Source organism: Notothenia rossii, assembly GCF_949606895.1.
Source record: "Notothenia rossii genome assembly, chromosome: 3".
NCBI classification, from domain to species: domain Eukaryota; kingdom Metazoa; phylum Chordata; class Actinopteri; order Perciformes; family Nototheniidae; genus Notothenia; species Notothenia rossii.
In genome coordinates, this window is record NC_136901.1 from 67,714,315 (window position 1) to 67,734,659 (window position 20,345).

General features: G+C 41.0%; 1 protein-coding gene across 1 annotated transcript in view; it reads right to left on the bottom strand.

Annotated features, from left to right (window-relative positions):
- Positions 1-20,345, bottom strand: part of tenm1 (teneurin transmembrane protein 1) — a 217,906-nt gene that overhangs the window by 11,383 nt on the left and 186,178 nt on the right. Inside the window, 9 exon segments of the mRNA XM_079670275.1 lie at positions 3,409-3,653; positions 5,280-5,573; positions 6,918-7,162; positions 8,629-8,801; positions 9,469-9,782; positions 11,757-11,953; positions 13,540-13,627; positions 19,121-19,315; positions 20,206-20,289. Coding sequence (XP_079526401.1) covers positions 3,409-3,653; positions 5,280-5,573; positions 6,918-7,162; positions 8,629-8,801; positions 9,469-9,782; positions 11,757-11,953; positions 13,540-13,627; positions 19,121-19,315; positions 20,206-20,289 — 1,835 coding nt within the window.

Below are 20,345 nucleotides of genomic sequence, written 5' to 3' on the forward strand. Positions count from 1 at the left end.
CGTGCCCTCATTGGGCGTGCCGTCATTGGGCGTGCATTGCAGCAGTACTTCAATGACTCGCCAGCAACAGGCGGCCACTTTCACCATGGCAGAGTTAGGTTCAACATCGTCTACTGGTCGCAAAAGAAAAAAATGTAACGGAGCAAATAAAGAACAAAAAGAAAGTGGAAACTAGGAGAAGTCAAACCAGAGTCAATATCGGAGTTGCTTTGGCTGTGTAGTATTGCTAACCTAGATGTATTTAGCTTTGCCTGATATGTAACGTTACTGCAGCCTGCTCTCGTGGAGGAGGTGCTCTGTAAGGAAGTCTGAAGGAAGGGGCGGATTCTTTTTGGCTGTGTACTTTCAAATTTTAGTGCACACGAGCCGGTTTCTGAAACTTACCTACCCGACCTTTAAGTTATCAGAGCAACAAGCTGAGCTAGCTCGGTTAGTAGCGCCGAACTGCCCAGGAGAAACCATAGACTGAAACACATGAAACTACTTTCTTCAGTGTTTTTACCTTTAATCACGGGGTCCGTTTGCTTTAGAGATTTGATTGTGATTGGTGGTTTGCTGTGCATGCAGAGCCTGCATGTCACTCACTCAAGTACCCCTGACATGAGAGCCGCGCAAGTTTTCCTTTTGTAGCAAGCAGCAAAATAATTGTAACATCACGTGTTTGAGTTAATTTGCCTATTTAGTATCGCATGTCGTAAAAAATAAATAGTTATATCGCGATTATCGTCACGACCAACACATCCTCACTCCCAGGTCGGCCTGTGTTGACGTTATGTCAAGTCCCCTGTGTCGGCTTTTTCCAACGCAAGGGGGGCGGCCCTTAGCATAGATTTTCAACTTTCCGGGATGTCAATAAGCTTCTATATAGCTCCCTAAACGTATGTTGTATACGACTTGAGATCACGAGCGAATGCTACCCGCAGATCCATTCTCACAGCGTTTATCAAACTTTTTCTTACTCAATATCAAGCCACACTTATTGTTTTTACTTCTTTATTTTAATTGAATAATGTAGGACTTTTGTTGCCGTCAGTTATGGGGAGAGTAGGGGGTCAGAATACTGAAATCTGTATCTGTATTAATGGACGTGCTGTTGTGCGATTGCCGGGCAACGCAATCATTTACAAACTCTTCAACTACAACCCTAATTATATTTAAAAACATTTTAGAAGGCCTCACGAAATACTTTAATGTAAATTAAAATTTAAATGTGAAGGGATGTGTGTAATGTGGTGATTACATTATTCACCCACGGATCTATGGGTTGGGGTATTGTTCCGCACGGATATTTTTGCTAACCGGACTTCCTGTTGATGTGAAATACGAAAACATTTAAAAAAAAAAAAATGATACTTTATTCCGAGTTTGCTTGATTTTCTCTTTGGAGGTCATCACATAACGGCATTGTAATACACGGTTCGGCTGCATTAAATCACATATCTGCCGTAGTTCGCTATTTATAGAGCCCTGATGAGAGGACTTCTAGACAAACAGGAATAACTGCCGCCGAAACTGAATATGTGACGTGGATCATAAATATATCAGCAATTAAACAACATCTTCAATTTCTCTTCACAATATAAGTCTCCTCGCAGTATCAATACTAATTTGGCTGACTTTTATATTTGATCCAATCAGTATATTGCTATATTTACACCATAACGGTGCACAGCTAATAGAAAGGGACACCTGGTGGTTAAAGCACATTATTGAAATGTATTATTTTTATTATTAGATATTAATAGGAGACACAGACAGACAAACTAATAAGGCTTTATTTAAACATTAAAGAATACTTTAGGTTAAGGTCTTATTTTTAATAAGAAACCTTTGGGGGTATACATATTAAGCCTGACAAAGTACTAATATATTGCTTTCCTGCAATGCTAACTACTGTATGTTTAAGCACTTATTTTAACTGATATTATACATATGTATTATACTCTCATAAGATGTATGTAGATAGTATGAGAAATGTGCAGAATATGACAGTTTAATGGTGGAGGTATACACACATATTGATAGATGTCTTGTAATGCACTGTTGAGGAACCTGCGATCCAAGTTTTTCATCTCCGGCCTTGTCAGGTATTGAACAATCAATAAATAATGAACACAGAATTATTAAATAAAACACAGAATTTGTGTGATTATACTAAATGTTTTACAAATAAACACAACTGCATATTTACAACTGTTACACATGCTGATGTAACGCAAATGTTTCCAACTTGGGATCAATAAAGTATATCTTATCTCTTTCGACTCCACTTCGAGCGATAGAATTACTAAAAAAGCACTTATATACTAATAAAGGACTGGCTTATCTAAAGCCAGTTGAGTAGCACTTGAAATGTTTTAGCTCTATGAAACCTGATGTACTTATATGATTCTGTTTTCTTCAAGTTTGTATCTTGTTGGTCGAACGCACTTATTGTAAGTCGCTTTGGATAAAAGCTTCAGCTAAATGCAATGTAATGTAAGATGATCGATGGCTACTGCCATATTTGCCTCTGAACCTTGACAAGTGCATGTTTCAGGCTTATCAATTAACAACAGGAGGGGTCACAGACATAAGACCAGCTGTTAAATAAAGCTCTTCTGACCTTAGCTGGCATGTGGGTATATATTAATGCTGCCCATTATGGGCACAAGCAATTTTCACCCATGTATTAATTATATGTTTTAAATGTGAGTGTTCCTATTCCCTAAACCTCCAGGGATGTAGACAGTTTAATACTGGCAACTTCTTATTATGGGAAATATGAAAACGTCTTTTAAAACTACAACTCCCAGTAGAGACGTGCCATAGATAGAGAACATGTTGCGAAACACACAATAGCCAGCATGTGTAGTTCTGGCGACGGGGTGGACCCGTTCAAATCTAGTTTTGGACAGTCTGCCGTGGTTCCATCCCATTTCAAAGCATTGTTTCGACGCTCGGCGTAACCCTCGGCGCACTCTCAAACATCCAATCACAGAGCTTGAGGACTATCACAGGGTTTGTCAAGCGAAGCGGAGAGAATACTTACTTCCGGGTGTAATATTCTCTAAAGCAAATTAGCTGCTCCAACCCTCGGTCCTGACGGACTCCAACTTGTGTTTATTAATCAAACAAATAAATAAACACAAGGATAATTACGCTGTGAGAATGGATCTGCGGGTAGCATTCTACCCGCAGGTAGCTCGTGATCTCAAGTCGTCTACAACATACGTTTAGGGAGCTATATAGAAGCCTATGGACATCCCGGAAAATTGAAAATGTACGCTAAGGGCCGCCCCCCTTGCGTTGGAAAAAGCCGACACAGGGGACTTGACATAACGTCAACATAGGCCGACCTGGGAGTGAGGATGTGTTGTCACGACACGATATATCGTGCAGCCCTACACTTAAGGCTCACAGACCTACCTGTAGATGACACTGCGTCCTGTTCCCAGGTACTGAGTCCTCAGCAGCCGCCCGTCCAGGGTGTAGTCTTGCATGAAGGAGGCCTGGCTGTCTGGGGGAGTGTATATGTTCCTGTAGTATCCGATGGAAAGGAGCGACTGCAGGGTGTGCTTCACCATGCTGGGCATCGTCACGGCCACCAGGCGGTCTGTCTGGTCGTACTCAAAGACGTAGCGCCGCTGGCTGTGCAGCAGCAGCATAATGGACTGCAGAAACACACACAGATGCTGAGTTATAACGCTGTCTCTCTACAGTGTGATGAACATTTTCTTTCTTTTTCATTTCAATGTCAGATGGAGGAAATGTCTGCACTTCAGAGACAACCTTGGTTTAAGCTTGGGAAACATTTTTCATGCAGTCATTGAAGGCTAATTCTTAAAACAAAACAAAAAGGGGGGAAAATCACCACAAAGCTTTATTTTTTTATAGCAATTTTGTTTACCGTTGAACTTTTATTTAACTTTTCGGGCAAGCTTTAAAAACCCTGTTCCCGCAGTCCAGTGGATATTTGAACAGTGTGAGCTGCAGTAAAAAAAATGTTGTGTAAAAATACTCATCTAATTTAACTGTGAGGTATGATATTAACGTATTAATAATACATGCAGGTATTATTCATTTCTAGATGGTTTTGTAATATAAGCTCATTTAAGCTCTAATTTTGTCTTCGACCAGAAGCTGACACAAAAATGTATTTCTGGCCGAATATCACTTCATTAAATATTTCAATTAATTTTCTAGGGCGGAAATTATAGCTTCCGGTAGCTTTCAGATTTGTCACACTCTTAAAGGAGCATACCTCTTTAGCATTTTTAATTCCCATAAAAATCACGACATATGGGGCACATTATTTCTAACCCTTTTTAAAAGTGCTTTTTCTCTGTACATCTCGCTCTCAGGAAAACGCAGGTTCAGTTAAGTGAGCCTTGAAACTCGATTTACGTAACTCCTCACAATGAACAACTCGCCTGCCTATGCAGCTCTCAAAGCTATAGCGCGGATGTGAAGTCATGAGGGCATCAAGTGCAGACTGCTTAAAAAAAGTCTGCACAGTAACTGAACTCTGACATAATCTTCTCTCTGCAAATTGATTTTCATAGTTAGGTGAAATGAATGGAACCCAATGGCTGCCTCAAAGGGCGGGGGAAAAACGGTTGAAAGAACAGACCTGTATGTGTGAATTTGTTACTTTCAATTCACACAGAAGAAGAACATAAAGACTTTTCATACATTTTGTGTTAGTTTCAGTTTTAACTGCGACAGCCTTGAAGTGGATGTGTTAGGTTTCTACAAAAACAGAGGACTGAAGCCCTCAACAAATCTCAGCATGAAATAGGGCCCTATTATGCTGATTTTTCAGGGTCATATTTGTATTTTGAGCCTCTACTGTGACATGTTTACAGGCTTTAATGTTCAAAAAGCTCTTTATTTTTCTCATACTGCCAGCAGCACCTCTTTTCACCCTCTGTCTGAAACCAGAGCCCAGTCTGCTCTGATTGGTCAACCGCTTAAAGATGTTCCGACCCTATCATGTACAATGTGTTGCATCGCTAGCCAATAGAAGCGTGATTGTTACATAGTGATGTCACTTACAAAAGTAAACAAAGGAGTCCACTGGAGGTGTTTCAGGCAGGAGGGGGGAGGGCAGTGTGTGGGAGAGAAACTCTCACACACTGCCCTTTGGGGTTTAACCTTTATAGACCAATTACATGCGTAACAACGTATCTAACACACTACAGGAAAGGGAAAACCCGAAGGAGCATAATATGGCCCCTTTAGGAAACTGTCTATCACATCCACACCCCCCCACACCCGCCCCTGGAGCATGTTCTCACTTTGTCTGCGTATGTGTAGCTCCAGATCTTGCCGTTGACCCAGGCTCTTGACACCACCCTTTCGTTCTCGTACTCCAGCCGCTCAGACCAGTCTCCGCGGTGGATGGATGACAGCAGCCCTCCGTCCGAGTAGCTGATGTTCACCTCGGTGTATTTGCTGCTGGGGGACCAGACCACGGGCCGCCCCAGAGAGTCGTACTGGATGTGGAGGGTGAACTTCCTGTGGTCGTCGTAGATCTTCCCCACTCGTGTGTTCTGATCAAAGTCTATAGACAGCAGGTTCCTGTTATGTGCCTGGAAAGAAAATCAGTAAAAATGTCAGCCACAGAGAACAAAATGTACCTTGTTTTTAAATTGTACTGCTTTATAATCATCATCAATTATAAATAGGGCCATGGACATGCAAATATAAATGTAAGGGCACGTCTGGGATGAGCAGAGATTTCATTAGTTTGGAAAAATTAGTTGTGACATTTAGAACAAACTTGACTGGCATATATATAATGTATATATAATCAATTGCCTTTTGAACAAGTGAGGAACCGTGGCCCAGAGGGAATGCTAATTAATTAGCACACATCAGATAAATGTCCTTATGAAATATTCTGTTTGTGCCGTGTACTTTCTGCGAAAAAGAGTTGAAGTCGGTGTGTGATCAGCTCGCTCCTAGTGACCAAATTAATGGAGAAACTGTAGCAAGGCTCAAACAGCTCCTCAGTGTGGCTCTAAACAAATGAAAGACTTACTGAGTAGATTGCACCTGCAGGTGACTTTTCTTTGTCATTTCTGATGGCAGTGTGTAAAGGTCAGATTGCATCACTTTTGGTTATATCAGCACTTCTAAGATGTGTGATGTAATTTGACCTATTCACACAGTTTCTATTATATTTGGCTGGTGGTTGGCGGTTTACTGGTTAACGCAGTGAATTCATGGATACTGTGTAGTAATGCATTTCATTTTCCAAACTACAGTTCACTACCATTGCATAAAGTGAGAAACCCTGAGTTATTTTATGGATATAACATGATACTTACAATTTGAAGCAATAATACATTATTAACTGCACAATTAACTCAAATTGAACCTAATAATTGCAGGAAGTTTGTGTAAAAAAAATGATTATTTCCTCCTACTATTGTGTGAATATTCCTGTTGTTTTTAATTTCTTTGTAATACTCTCTATGTATGCATTATTATTTTGTTTTTAAACAGTTGCAATAGGCTTCTTTTTTAAACAAAAAAGAGAAACTTCTGTGTTTCTATCTTAATAAAATAAAAGGTGATTTCTGTTACTATTGCGTAAATGATCCTGATCAATATTTAATTATGTAACAATACTCTGTCTGTATCATTATTATACATTTATTAAACAGGTGGAATGGGATTTTTTTACAAATTAAGTGTAAGCTCAGTGTTCTATTAAATCTTTAGTACACTGCATACTACTCTATATCCTTAATAATAATCAAATCTATAATTTGTTCACAGAAATGTATAGGCCCCGAAATTTAATAAAGATGGCATTTGACCCATTATGAATCCTTAACAACCCCTACTGGGGGACCCGACTTTGAGTTTGGGAACCAATGATTTAGGATTTCCTATATTAAGAATACGTTTGAGCTTTAGTGTTTTACCCTGAGCCTGCGCTCGTAGGTGCTGTAGTTGCTCTTGCTCTGCTCCTTCCTCTGCCTCCACTCGATCAGGCTGGGGGCGTGGTCTCCGGGCAGGCTGATGTTACAGCGGCTGGCCGTGGGACTGACTCCGCCCCCTGCTCCTCCCGGGAGGAGGGGCTCCGTGATGAGTGACAGCTCCATCCCGCTGGCCAGGGTCACCAGGAAGGACCCGTCGGCGCTCACTCTGTATGAACTCTGAGCATGGTCTGGGGTCCATCGTCACAGAGGTGCAGAGACACAAACACACAACCACATTAACACCATGGATGAAAAAAAGTGTGAAAAAACATCAGTGTCTCAAAATGAAGGTGAGAAAAAATTATGACATGCAGCAACATCAATGCAATGAATACAAATCAATGTATTTTTATGACAACTTTGTTTAAATTTGTTGCTGAATCTAAAAGTGTTTTTCAAATTGTCACAGCAACTTTAGCTGTACTGTATCAGCTATTGTATCTTTGAAAACATGTAATCTATTCAAAAAAAGAGCAGTAGAAAGACAAAGGCAGACGGAGAGAATAAAGGGAGAGAGAAAGTAATACAGAGAGAAAAGGGGGAAGGGAAGTAAGGGTGGGGAGCTGTGATAGTTTGTTCACACATTGCAAAGGTTTCTCAGAAACACTTTTTTCATTTTCAGTGCCCTGAGAAAGATTTCACACATCAACATCACTTTGAACCATTTCTGAAACACACATTTAAAAAAAATTGCAAATATTATCATAAAACAATATTTTTACCATTACATTTAATTCTAGTAAACTGGGTAGTAACTTCAGCTCCCTGCATCGCTATAAACCTCTTTCTGTACATATGGTTATTGTTGCCTTAGAGGCAGGAAGAAACACCAAGAGTTTGTGGATTGGAGTAAAGGGGGGGCACTAAAATAGGAGGTCATTTCAACTTATGCCTGGCAGCTCTGTCAAACTGTAGCACGGCGACGTGGCTGTGTGTGTGTGTGTGTGTGTGTGTGTGTGTGTGTGTGTGTGTGTGAGAGCGGCTTTTCTCTCCCTGCAGTGCTGTCATTGTGACAACTGCTAGAAAGCAATTAAAGGAATGACATGAGAGGAAACTGCTCCCATGAGCGGCTTCTCCACTCCACTCTCATTTTCTCCCCCTCTCATCTCTGCCCTCTATCCATTTTATCCCGCGGACGTTAAGGCATTTCACAAGTCACCTTCTGGATCTGCCTTTTTTTTTAAAAATACAAAAATAAATTGTGCTTGTGATTAAGAGTTCACATCGAATGCATGTGTTAATAATTTAGATCAAGGGATACATCATTTTTTTACAGCTGTGAATCTCGTGCACACACATCCAGGTGAGGGAAAACTGTCAGGTCAGTGTGTCTGACCTGACCAGAATAACAGCCACGTTATTACAGTTTGCCAGTCATACATTTTTAAACATCACTATGCCCTCATGGTTCGCACTGCGTATGTATGTTGTCCCCCCTAGATCCCTCGGTGAGTCATAAATGGCCTTTCGGCATGTTTTTGGTGAACTAGATGGGGGTAGATGCATTGTGGCGAGGCTATAATGACTCTGCATGTCAACCAGTGAATACACATTACATCTGTGCCCCTGGATTATTGCAAACCTGTGTAAACTCCTCTCTTTCTGTAGCTTACTAAGACCGACCTATGAGGAATAAAAAAACACAATCTCTCACCTTGTCTGAATGTGTAGATGGTGTCGCTGGCAGACAGGTTGGTACTGGTGATAAAGTTCTCCCGGTTGGACGCCTCGACCTCCACCCGAGACCAGCGTTCAAGGTTGCCATGGAAGCCGCTCACCTCGCCGGTGGGGAGGGTGATGTTGGTCAAGCGACCCTCGCTGTTGTACCTTGGGAGAATAAACACAAAGGCGATGATGTACAAGCAATACAAACACACATACACAGATAACTGTCGCGCTTGGACAAATGAAACACAGTCGTACGCTCACACAAACGCACAAACACACACTTTGCGTATTCACTATCACTCCATTTCCCCTGTCATCCGCAAACATCGGAACAGAGTAAGTGTCAACTGTGATTTATATGTGTAATTATCCAGCTGTGGAATTTGAGACAGAGACTCGGTCGGCAGTGGTGAATAATTCAGACGGATGTGTTTGTGTGTGTGTGTGTGTGTGTGTATGTGTACTATCTGTGTGATACCAAACATGTGTGTGATCAAAGTGTTGCAGAGACGGCCTTCAGCTAATCAGTCACTTAAGCAGAGATGAAATGGGGGAAAAAAAGTCTCTGTAGCTTTTTACAGTGATGGCCTACCACCAGATGGCACTCATATTTCACAACGTTAACATAAGCTCTGTCTCATATTCAAACATATGCACATTCAGGCAATCACATCGATACATAACATTCATATTCAAGCAACAGAGAGTGGATGAAATGAAAGATAAGAGAGGGAAGGGGAAGGGGAAGAAAAGAAATAAGGGAAAGAAAAAGATAAATAAAGTAATAAAAATGAAAGGCACAAAAAGCAGAGAAAAAGAAACATACTCATAAACAGTGGTCCAACTGTTTTCATCACTCTTGGTTGCTAGGAGACCGGTGTTGCCATGGTAAGTGATGTGGGCGATGTCATGGCCTTGGGCTGACACCTTCCGCAGTGTTCCACTGTTGCTAAGAGACAGCCAGTACACCTGTCCGCCAGGTAGGGCCAGCCAGAGAGGCACTCCGTGAGCGTCCCGCCTCACCTGCATCCCGTGGCCGTCGCGGTTCGTCAGCCCCGACAGCTGGCCGTCCGAGCCGTAGGAGAAGTTGTACAGGAAGTGGCCGGTGATCAGGTGTTTGGTGTGCATGTGGGAGCCGTTCTGTCGGGACAAAGAAGAGATGGGAATTTGTCAGGGTCGGGTTGTTTAGTCAAATAAACAAGTTATTTGCCAAACTGCATTATCTGATTTAAAATGTCCCATTAAGTAGTAATAAGGACATTGTTGGCTTATTATTCAATTATGTTGGCTGGGTTAATGTTGGCTGGGTTAATGCACATAGCATACATTGAAGAACCTCAACTCAAATAATAAGTGTATAATACTGCGCGCCACAATACAGACACTCAGACCCTCAAGGATAAAATGATCCCCATTGAAACCCATTACAAGCACAGTTTTTGATCTGCCATTACAGAACAAAACCCTGCGTTGTCATTTCACGTTTTGTATCTAGAGCCCTGGCTTCAAAATAGTTGTTACTATTTTCTACCAGATTGAGCCATTTTCTCATGTTTACCCTATGGGGCAAATGCATGCTATTTCTTTATTGTTTCCACAAGGGTTATTGCTGCTGTTTAATGCGTTTGATGCAATGCATCAAAATCAATGTGATCGCTAATCACTGACATATCCCAGACTCTAACCAAAAAATCCCCCCCTAGCATTTCTGTTTCACATAAAAAAAAAAAAACGTGGCATTATTTAAAGTCTTTGAAAAAAAAGAGTATTTGGAAGTTATAATCAGGACTGAATTTGCCAATTTAACTCAGTTAAAAAATATTACATATTATTTATCCTTTTCACTAAGGCAAAGGAAGGATGACTTCAAAGCCATTCAACTATATAAATAAGAAGTCATTATATCCTGATAAGATGTCCAATAAAAAAAACTAGGGGACAAACAATATATTTAACTTAACTGCTTATCATTTGCAAGTGTAACTGTAATGTTAGTGCATTTTATGCAAACATGGTGAATGAGAGAGAAATATCTGACATGCTAACCTAGCTAACATCATGAAATCATTTATTCTAATGTTTTTAGCATTAGCCGCGTTCACACCGGAGTACTTTTCCCACTTTAGTTCCGATATAGTTCCGAAATGTCGCGTTCACACCAAAAAGAGCCGGACTTCAAATGAGTTCATGAGAACCTTTTTACCTCCTTTTCCGTCCCTGCTAGAGAGCAGGGACTCTCATGCGGCTCTCTTGTGAGAAAAGAGCTATATTTCTGATTGGCTGGGCGGATTGCAAACCACGCCCCGTAAAACTCAAAAAAAGTGTTGTGAAGCCACCATTTTATTAGCATTATTAGCATTAGCATTAGCCCAGCACAGAAACGCAGAGAGACTAATTTATGGCGACACAAAATAAAACATGGGAGCGATGGAGATGAGGAGGTGTCGGCGTTCTGGCTATTTACTCGGAAGGCTTCAGTAGAAGCTGCTGGGAGTCCCAGCAGCTTCTACTGAAGCCAGTCCCCAACAACCGGGGACTTCCGGCCAGGGATTTTGGGCGGCAGTATACGCCGTGAAGTTGTTTGCGGCCTGCCAGTAAACCCAAAGCAGAAGAAGAAGAAGTGACGTCAGCGGCTTCATTTGCCTAATCCACCCCCAGGAACATATTCCGGTGTGAACGCGATCTGTATTTAGTTCATCAGAACTAAAGAGTTCTGATGAACTAAGTTCTCATGAACCTTTGTGGGAAAAGTACTGCGGTGTGAATGCGCCTATTAGGTTTGTAACTTAAGTTATATTGTGTTATAGGTCACATCATGAATACATGTCAGGTCAGATACAGTATGTTGTCTTTATAACATAATAGGCTACCTTTTGTACTCTTTAAACAAATCATATTAGAACGCTAACGTTAGCCTTGTCAGTTGACTTAAGCTTGGTTCTCAACAGATGGCCTTCAGTCATTTGTACTATCAGCTATACTTTTTGCTACACTCCAGTTACAAGTTTTACCAGGTGATGTTTAAGCTTTGCAAAATATTCAATTTCATGTAACTTGGGGGAGTAGTATGTAGGCATAATAATACTCTTTAGAAATAGCTCAGGCATTGAGTACCTGGCTGAAGAGATAGAGCTCCTGATCCAGTGGGGAGCTGATCTCCATCAGTCCAGCCGGGCTAGGCTGAGGCTGGTTGGGGCTGACGGCTCTGATCCGGATGTTGCCCAGATCAGCAATATACAGGGTGCCGTTGGGGGCCACGGCCAGAGAGGATGGGGCTTTGAGACGAGCGTCACGTGCGTAGCCTCCATCTCCTGATGACAGAAAACAAGACAGTCTTTAGACAAGGACACACTCTTTTTGGAAAAAAATAGCAAGAATAAAAGTACCCTCAGATATTAACACAGTGAGCATTTCAGATTATTCTTCAGAGAAAGAGATCTACGCAGCTTAAGCGTTTATCAGTTTCGCTCAGGACTTGGAATTGTTGTGATGCTGTAGCTTCCCAATGGAGTTGATATAACCACCTTGATAGTGACCCCAGCGTTATCAGAAGGTGGTCGTGGGTGAGTGAATGCATTCAGAAGTCTTTGGTAGCACAGCGGGGGTGAGGCCCTTTAGATGCTGTCAGCAGTAGGCCCGGGCCTCTGATGGGGCCGCAGGCGGCAGGGTTGCAGTTTATCTTTTGACGGCATGCACATTACGTACGTTTGTATGTGCGTTCATGTCTGTTTGTATTTGTACTGTATGTGTGCATGTTCAAAGACACTGTATGACAGTCTACAGTGACGGGATGGAAATGGAAAACCTCTGAAGAGAGTAATCATCTGTTAACAGCAAGACATGATTGAAAATATGCAAAGTACAACCCAAGAAAAAGGGACGGTTACAACCCATTGGCTTGTGGAATGGGAGAGACACTTCCCCTCCATTTTGAATCAAAAAAGAGACAGATTTTATGAGCAGAATTAAATGATAAAATCGTATGCTACGACACTTACAATGAAAGCATGGCCTAACTGTCAAAAGAACATCGGCTTATTTGTTTGGTCCTTTCCCTCTTCCGCTTACTTCATTTCAGGTGCCCTTACATGAGACACCCAGCAGTGAAAACCTTCGGCAGCTAGAAGAGAGCTTTTCTCTTTCAGCAGCTGTAATTTCAATGGATTTAAAAGGTTTCTCTCAAGCTGGTTCCTGCTGAAAATTAGCTGGAGTCTCCCCATGAATACCAATACATCCCCTTCATACACACAAACAAACACACACACACACACACACACACACACACACACACACACACACACACACACACACACACACACACACACACACACACACACACACACACACACACACACACACACACACAGATTTACAAAGTCAAATTACATTCACTTACTCTTCCATTATGACATTATAGATAGTCTTTGCTTTTGTCTGTATTGTCATTATATACACAAACATCATTATCATAATTTGTTCCTTTATTATTTTTGGAGGGGAGTCAAAACAGCCGTTCTAAGATAGGGAAATATCTGAAATAAATAATTTAGACACATTCAAGTGTGCAGAGAACAGTGAGAGAGACATTCATGCGAGAAAAAAGGTTCCTCTCAAGCTAATAAAATCCGCAGGGACAAAGATGCAGCGAGATTTAATTATTCTGTATCAAGGAAAGGACTGTTGCAATTTATTAACGTTGCGTCATAGCTTTTAAAGTGCTCTTGTTTTGTTTCCTTCGATACACGCCTGAACCAGGCCAAGTAAGATATGATCTGATAAGCTTTTAAAGTGCAGTTACATGTTGTTTTTAGTACTATGTAATCCTATAAGACATAATCTAATAGTTTCACATTACTTAATTATACAGTCATATCTGTGTGTGTGTGTGAGGACCCACCAGAGAAGCAGTCACAGTTGGGGTCGATCTTACAGTCACAGTCCGTCGGGGCTCCGGAGATAATAGATATCTCCCCGTTGGTTGACACCTGTGAAGTGTTCAAAAACGTTAGAAAGTATAAAATACAGGGAGATCACTGTTCAAAAAGAAGATAATGTTCAACAGTTTATTTTTTCCATGTCAAATCTCTCTGACAAACAAGATAATTATGGCATTTCATGAAAACCTGAGCTGGAATGCAGATTAATGATATGAAAATGGTGACGATGTATTTTCTCTGCAGGTGCTTCAACCAAACAATCTTAGATGATATCTCAGGTGCCTCTTTTTAATTTCCGGGAAAAAAAAGAATTATTTGTCTTTCCCATCCAGACTAAATGGGGCTTTGCCCGCTGACAGATTGATAAATCTTTGCAACTTGAAATCCAGCTCTCCAAACAAATAAAACTAATTGTCTTGATGGAGAGTGCTGCTGAATATATGAGGGTGTACGGTGCTACACCAACAGATTGATTTTGATTAATCTTGGAGGGGTAATGTTTCTTAAGTAGTCCTCAGAGAGCATGCTACATTATTTGGCTTATTGACTTTAGACAGAGTTAGATGAGAATATCATTCTCAGGGCTGTAGTACCTCTGAAGTTATTAACACGTTTTATCTTGTTTGTTTGGAGAAACTGGAAGGACTGGAAGGCTGGTAGGCACATTGTGTTCCTGTTGCTAGCATAGCCAGCTAAGCTAACTGCTGCTGCAATTATATAGGGAGGAAAAAGGAATTTTTTTAAAGATAAAGTTGTGAATTGAAACAAATCAAAACAAGGTTAGGTTTTTAAATATGGTCATGGTTTGGCTTTAAAAAATATATTCGTAAAGTAATTTACACAGCTAAATTAAAATATGTCATTCTTGGTTTCCTCCCTTTGTGCTTTGACAGTTTTTTAGGAGAACAGGATGTGAGAGATGTACAAGAGAGATGTGCTCTTGTAAGATGCAGCAAGAAATCATAAAAGTGTTAGACACAACATGTTGAAATAATCCTTTAAAATGTGATGAAATACTGTAATGATGATGGTCGTTATTAATCAAACATCTCGGAGTAGAAAATCAATCCTAACTACGCTTAGTTAAGACTTAAAAGTGTCCTCCTAGAAATATAATTAAATATATACACATAGTATACAGTACTGTGTGTATAAAGAAGAGCTTGAGAATTCAAATAAGGAAGTCTTGTGACTTGTTTGCGAAAAAAACATCTGACTTTCAAACACTGACCACTTCACAAAAAACAATTTCTTCTAATTTGTGCTTGATTGAAAATAAAGAAAAACAGCCACAACCAAGCTAATTTGTAATGCAATTTAATTTTAATTCACCTCAAAGCTCTAATATCAGGCATATTCAATGACTCTCCAGCCTCTATTCAAGATTAAAAATAAAATTCACCACATATTGGTTATGGATTTGGGGTCCTTGATGTTCTGCCCAAAGGTTTTGGGGGTTGCTTGAGACAGAATGACGCGTCTGGACTTTGAGAGCAGACCAGCGGCGGTGCCAAAGCCTCGCCTAAAGACTGGTGCCAAGGCACGTTCACATTTAATAAGGCTTATTATACTGAGGAAGAAATACTTGCTGGATTAACAGTACAAGACGCAGCTGGTGTAGCCATTTAAGATGAAATGTAGCGGTTAATTTGCGTGTCATTTTTTTAATCAGCTTTAAATATATTGTCAGTCTGTACCTGTACGCAGCTAGTCTGTCATACAAGTGACAACATTTTCTGTCTTTAATTGAGTTTTTTTGCATCAAAGTGAATCTGCGTCAGCCTGCCAGGTTCATGAATTTGTTGATTGTACATCAGAACCACTGCGAAAGTCTGCAACACATCACCGGTAATTTATTTCACGATTCATTTTCAGAAAAACGCTTTCATTCACTCTCAAAGGAGAACTTGTACTTGCTGCTAAGACTCTGTGCAGGAACCTTCATAAATATATGTGAATGTTGGGTTGCTTGCATAATATAAGCCTTTAGAAATAATTCCACCATAAAATAAGAGTGATAAATACAGTTAAGAAGACTTCAAAAGACTTGATTTCCCTATCCAACACGACGGCCCAGTCTCCATCAAAAAGGCATCTGAGGCGTTTTATGTTCCTGTCTGCCTCCACATGAACTCAGCGTGGTGCTGCTGACCACAAAGGGACTATTGATTGAGTCTAGCAGGCAATATCTTTGTGCTGCTGCTGCCCACATGCTGCGGGGCTCTTAAAGCATGCTGCTAGCTAATGGAGCTAATGGACAAAAAAGTATTATTTCCAAAAGTGAAAACAGACTTTTGAGATTGTTTGTTAGATGCGATGGGGTTTGGTATGTGCATTTTTAAGAGGCGGATTCTGAACACTTTTCTTACTGCGCAGCTTCTGCAAACGCAGCAAACAATGAGACCACAGTGATGCAACAATTGTGTGGTTGAATACATGTCAATAGGCCAGATGGATGGCTGGTTGTAACTGAGAAGTTTTGCTGTTTGTCAGTTTTTCTGGAGATGTAAATACATTGTTGCAAGAGCCGTGCTCTGTGATGATCAACATAGGCTTGCAAGAGATAACACCTGTTCTATAGAATAATTATATATGTATACTTTGTAAATATAATTGTATGTATGCTATAGATGCTCTTTGGGATCAATAAACAACATCTAATCAAATCTGATCTATTGCAATCCAACCTAATCTAATCTAAATTATTGCAATATGTTAATACGTTGGATTAGTGAATCTTGATAATTAACACATGGTAAACAGCACTTTAAAGGTCCCATGTCTTGGCCATTCCTACTGATCACAATTCCATTGTTGAGGTCTACTAGAATATATTTACAATGTTCAATGTTCCAAAATCACATTGGTTTCTCATACAGCATCTCTGTAAAGTATGTGTATTCACTCTCTGTCCTAAACGCCTTGTTGGAGCTCCTGCCCCCCCCCCTGCCTGTGGGCCCACTGTGCTCTGATTGGTCAGCTCGCCCACTCTGTTCTGATGAGTCCACCACCGTTACAGTGGAACATCAGTGATTATGTGTTACAATGGCGTTAGCAACCAGAAAATGACACCAGTAATGACAAACAGATGAGAATGCTGCGTGGGGTCTGGGGGCCGTGTTGGCGGGACGTTGCGCGACTCGCTGCTGTGAGGAGCGGACAGTGTGAGCTGGGTTACTGGTGTCGTTTCCTGGTTGCTGCGTGGGGTCTGCGAGACAGCGAGACGAGCTCTGTGGGGCCGCCGGCACGGCACTTGGTCTATATCCAGCATCCAGGGAAACACAGCGGGAAATCCACCTCACACTGTCCGCTCCGGGAGCCTCGAGGGGCGGACTCCTGAGCTGCTCGGGAGTCCACCCTGGCAGAGGGTGTGCCTATTGTTCTATAGCTGTGTGCCAATTGGTCCATTTGGACGTAGTGACGTCAATAGGCCCCAGAAGACAACAATGGAAATAGAAAAATCTCCAACGAGGCGTTCTGGGGCAGCATAGACAGGTCTTTTCTGTGTTAGAGTTTTACTGCATAAAAAGCTAAATAACACACAAGGGTAATAAACGGAAAAGCATATGATGGGACCTTTAACATGAGGAAAGTAATGGCTTCAAGTATGTATTATTAAAAGTAGGGCCGGGACTTTAACGCGTTAATTAAGATTAATTAATTACACAAACATTAACGCGTTAAAAAGATTAACGCATTTTAATCGCACTTATTTTTGCCCTGCGGAACGTTTCTCACTGGATGAGTTTCAGGCGTACCGATTATACTGGAGCACCAACTAACGTTCATGACTTCAGACAGCAACAAACCACAGTGAACAATAGTCAAACATGAACGAAGAAGCTGATGAGACCGCTTTGGTTGGCCCCGTGGATGGGACATTTTGTTTTAAAAAACGGACGGATGGAAGCGTCGATAAGAGCACGGTTGTATGCAAATTATGCAAAAAGGAATTCGCATATCACCGCAGCACATCAAGCCTCAAGTATCACCTCAATGCAAAACCTATAGCAGCTAGCGTGGAAGCTAGCGTGGACGTTAGCCCGAATCCGAGTACAAGGACCCACACCATACTTGCCCTCAGAAATCGAAAGCATTTCAAAATGCAAAATTGGGGGGGGGGGGGGGCGGTGCTAGTGGATCGCCGGAGCTGTTAGATTAACATTAACATGCTTATTGTAGTTGTAAGTGCACTGCCTTGCGGCCTGTAGCACCGTCCTTGATGGAGCATATGTGTGGGCTGGACCTGCATTTTACAGGAAAGGAGTGAGCAGAGAGTAGAGTAGTTGTCGATTCTTGTTCTGTTTTCTGTGAATATCTGCCTCACCCTCTCAGACTTTTGAGTTGCGCGCGCTACTAAAGAGAATTGTTACCATGGAAACCAAACAATGGTGTAGCTGTATTAAAGTCAGAGTGGAAACAGTCGTGTGTAAATCTGATTTTGTCAGAAATCGGGAGAAATATGACCCCGGGAGGAAACCGGGAGAGGGCACCCGCGAAAATCGGGAGGGTTGACAAGTATGACCCACACCCAACCCACACTCAACCAGATGACTGGTTTCAGGGCCAAGATAACTAAGTCCACGTCTGAAAAAATAACCAGCTCACTGGATTGCACTCGACTGTAGACCACTTGGAGTGGTAGAAGATAATGGGCTGCAAAAGGTACTACAGATTGCATCGTCTGACACAACATATGAGCTGCCATGCAGAAAGACAGTGACAAAAAGAATCCAGCAGCTTTATGACAATGAAAAGGAAGATAAAGAGAATTTATTGGAGAAAGCCGAATGTGTTGCCCTGACTGGGGATCATTGGACCACGGTAAGAAATTCAAATTACCTCTGTGTGACGGCACACTTTATTGACATCTTCTCACTGTTCTCAGGTCAAATATTTATATGTGATTAAAAATGCGATTAATTTCGATTAATTAATTACAAAACCTCGAATTAATTAGATTAATTTTTTTTAATCTAGTCCCGGCCCTAATTAAAAGCTTTCTGTAAAAATTGGAACCTTATGGTTAACATCAGATCAGTAGATTTAAATGACATTATTATTAGCAGGTGCCATTGCTCTCTGATAATTCACAAAGGCTGGCATTGGTTTGAACCCTTTGTAAATAATACACACACGTTGGCAAAAATGGTATGGCAATATGTTAAAAAGTTGGATTAGGAATTTTTTTGCATCTTGATGAAAATCAGAAGGGTTACCAATTTCCAACATGAAGGAAGTAGTGGATTTAAAGGGGCCCTATTATGCTCATTCTCCGGTTCATGTATTTTAGCCTTTGCATACCGTTTACATGCACCAAAACCTTTATAACACACTGCAGGAAAGGGAAAACCCCCAAAACTATAATACGGCCCATTTAAAGATGTCTCACGCATAATCTCGGTGTGAAAATGTATGGGGTGATGGCTGGCATTAGAAAAGTAGATTTCAATGACATGACGGTAGCTGCTCTATATTGACAAATCATAGCATCTCTAACTTATATTAAATGAATGTTTCAGTATTTTTAGTGACAGTGACCTGTTGGATGCGGTTGATGCGCCTCTCGTCGGTCTCAGCGATGTACAGCGTGCCGAGGTGGGATAGTGCGATGGCCTTGGCTGCCTCCAGGGTGGTGCGCACCGCCGCCCATCTCACCAGGTGGTGGTCGATACCGGGGACCTGACAGTGGATGGGGCGGCCCGCCACAATACGCACCTGAAGGTTTTCTGATACCTGACATGGAAAAAAAAAATACACTTTTTGATATAGGCTCTGTAAAATGCAGAGAGAAAGCTAAGTTAATGATATCAAATGACATCAAATGTGTTGCTGCAGTGGATCAAACCTCCACACCTGGATCTACCTGATCTGACATCTCATTAAGGTTTCACATGTTCTAGGGTGATTAGCATAACCAGAGGGACATTTTCTCAAAAACAACTTCTGTAGAGTGCTTTTTTTATTTTGATCAATATGCTATTTTCCTTTCTGTCATATTAGCAGACTCACTTGCTCTAAATGCAACTTAAGTGACAGAAATGCAAATCGTGAGGAGTATTTCATTATTCTTTCTTTCCTTGGCCATGTACAGTATGTATGCCAATGTCTTTCAGAAAAGATATGCTTGAACAAAAACATTATTTTTAATTCACTCTGGATAACTTTCACAATTTAATGAATTTATTACGGTTGCAAATTCACAACTTGTATATCTTCCAATACTTTTATATGCTGCTACCTATTTATCCCCATTAATGTGTATTTATTTGAGCTTTATATTTAAGAAAAAAAAATACGAATACAATTTTTTCTCTTTATCTGCACTGCCTCTTTGCTATAACAAGATAAGATAAGAAGTACTTCATTGGTAATATATTGATTCTTATTACATTTTTGCGTTGCAGCAGCAAAAAGAAGCAAGGCATTGTACATTTGAGAAATGTAAGACTAGAAATAAACAATTGAATATGTAAACATCTCAATAGAAATAAAATAGCATCACAAAAGAAGAAAATATACATGTTACATTTGTATTTTTATAACAATGTACATTTCCCAGCTGTGGGCCAAATAAAGGATTTCTGAACTTGAGATATTTTTGTGTGTTCTGATGGCTTTTCTACCTGCAGGACGATGTTGTTGTCCAGGATGTAGAGGGAGTTGTCCAGCGGGTTAATGGCGAGGTCTGTCGGCCACTCCAGACGCACCTGTAGAAAGACACACACACGTAGGCAAACACAGACAGAACATACAGTGAGTGTAT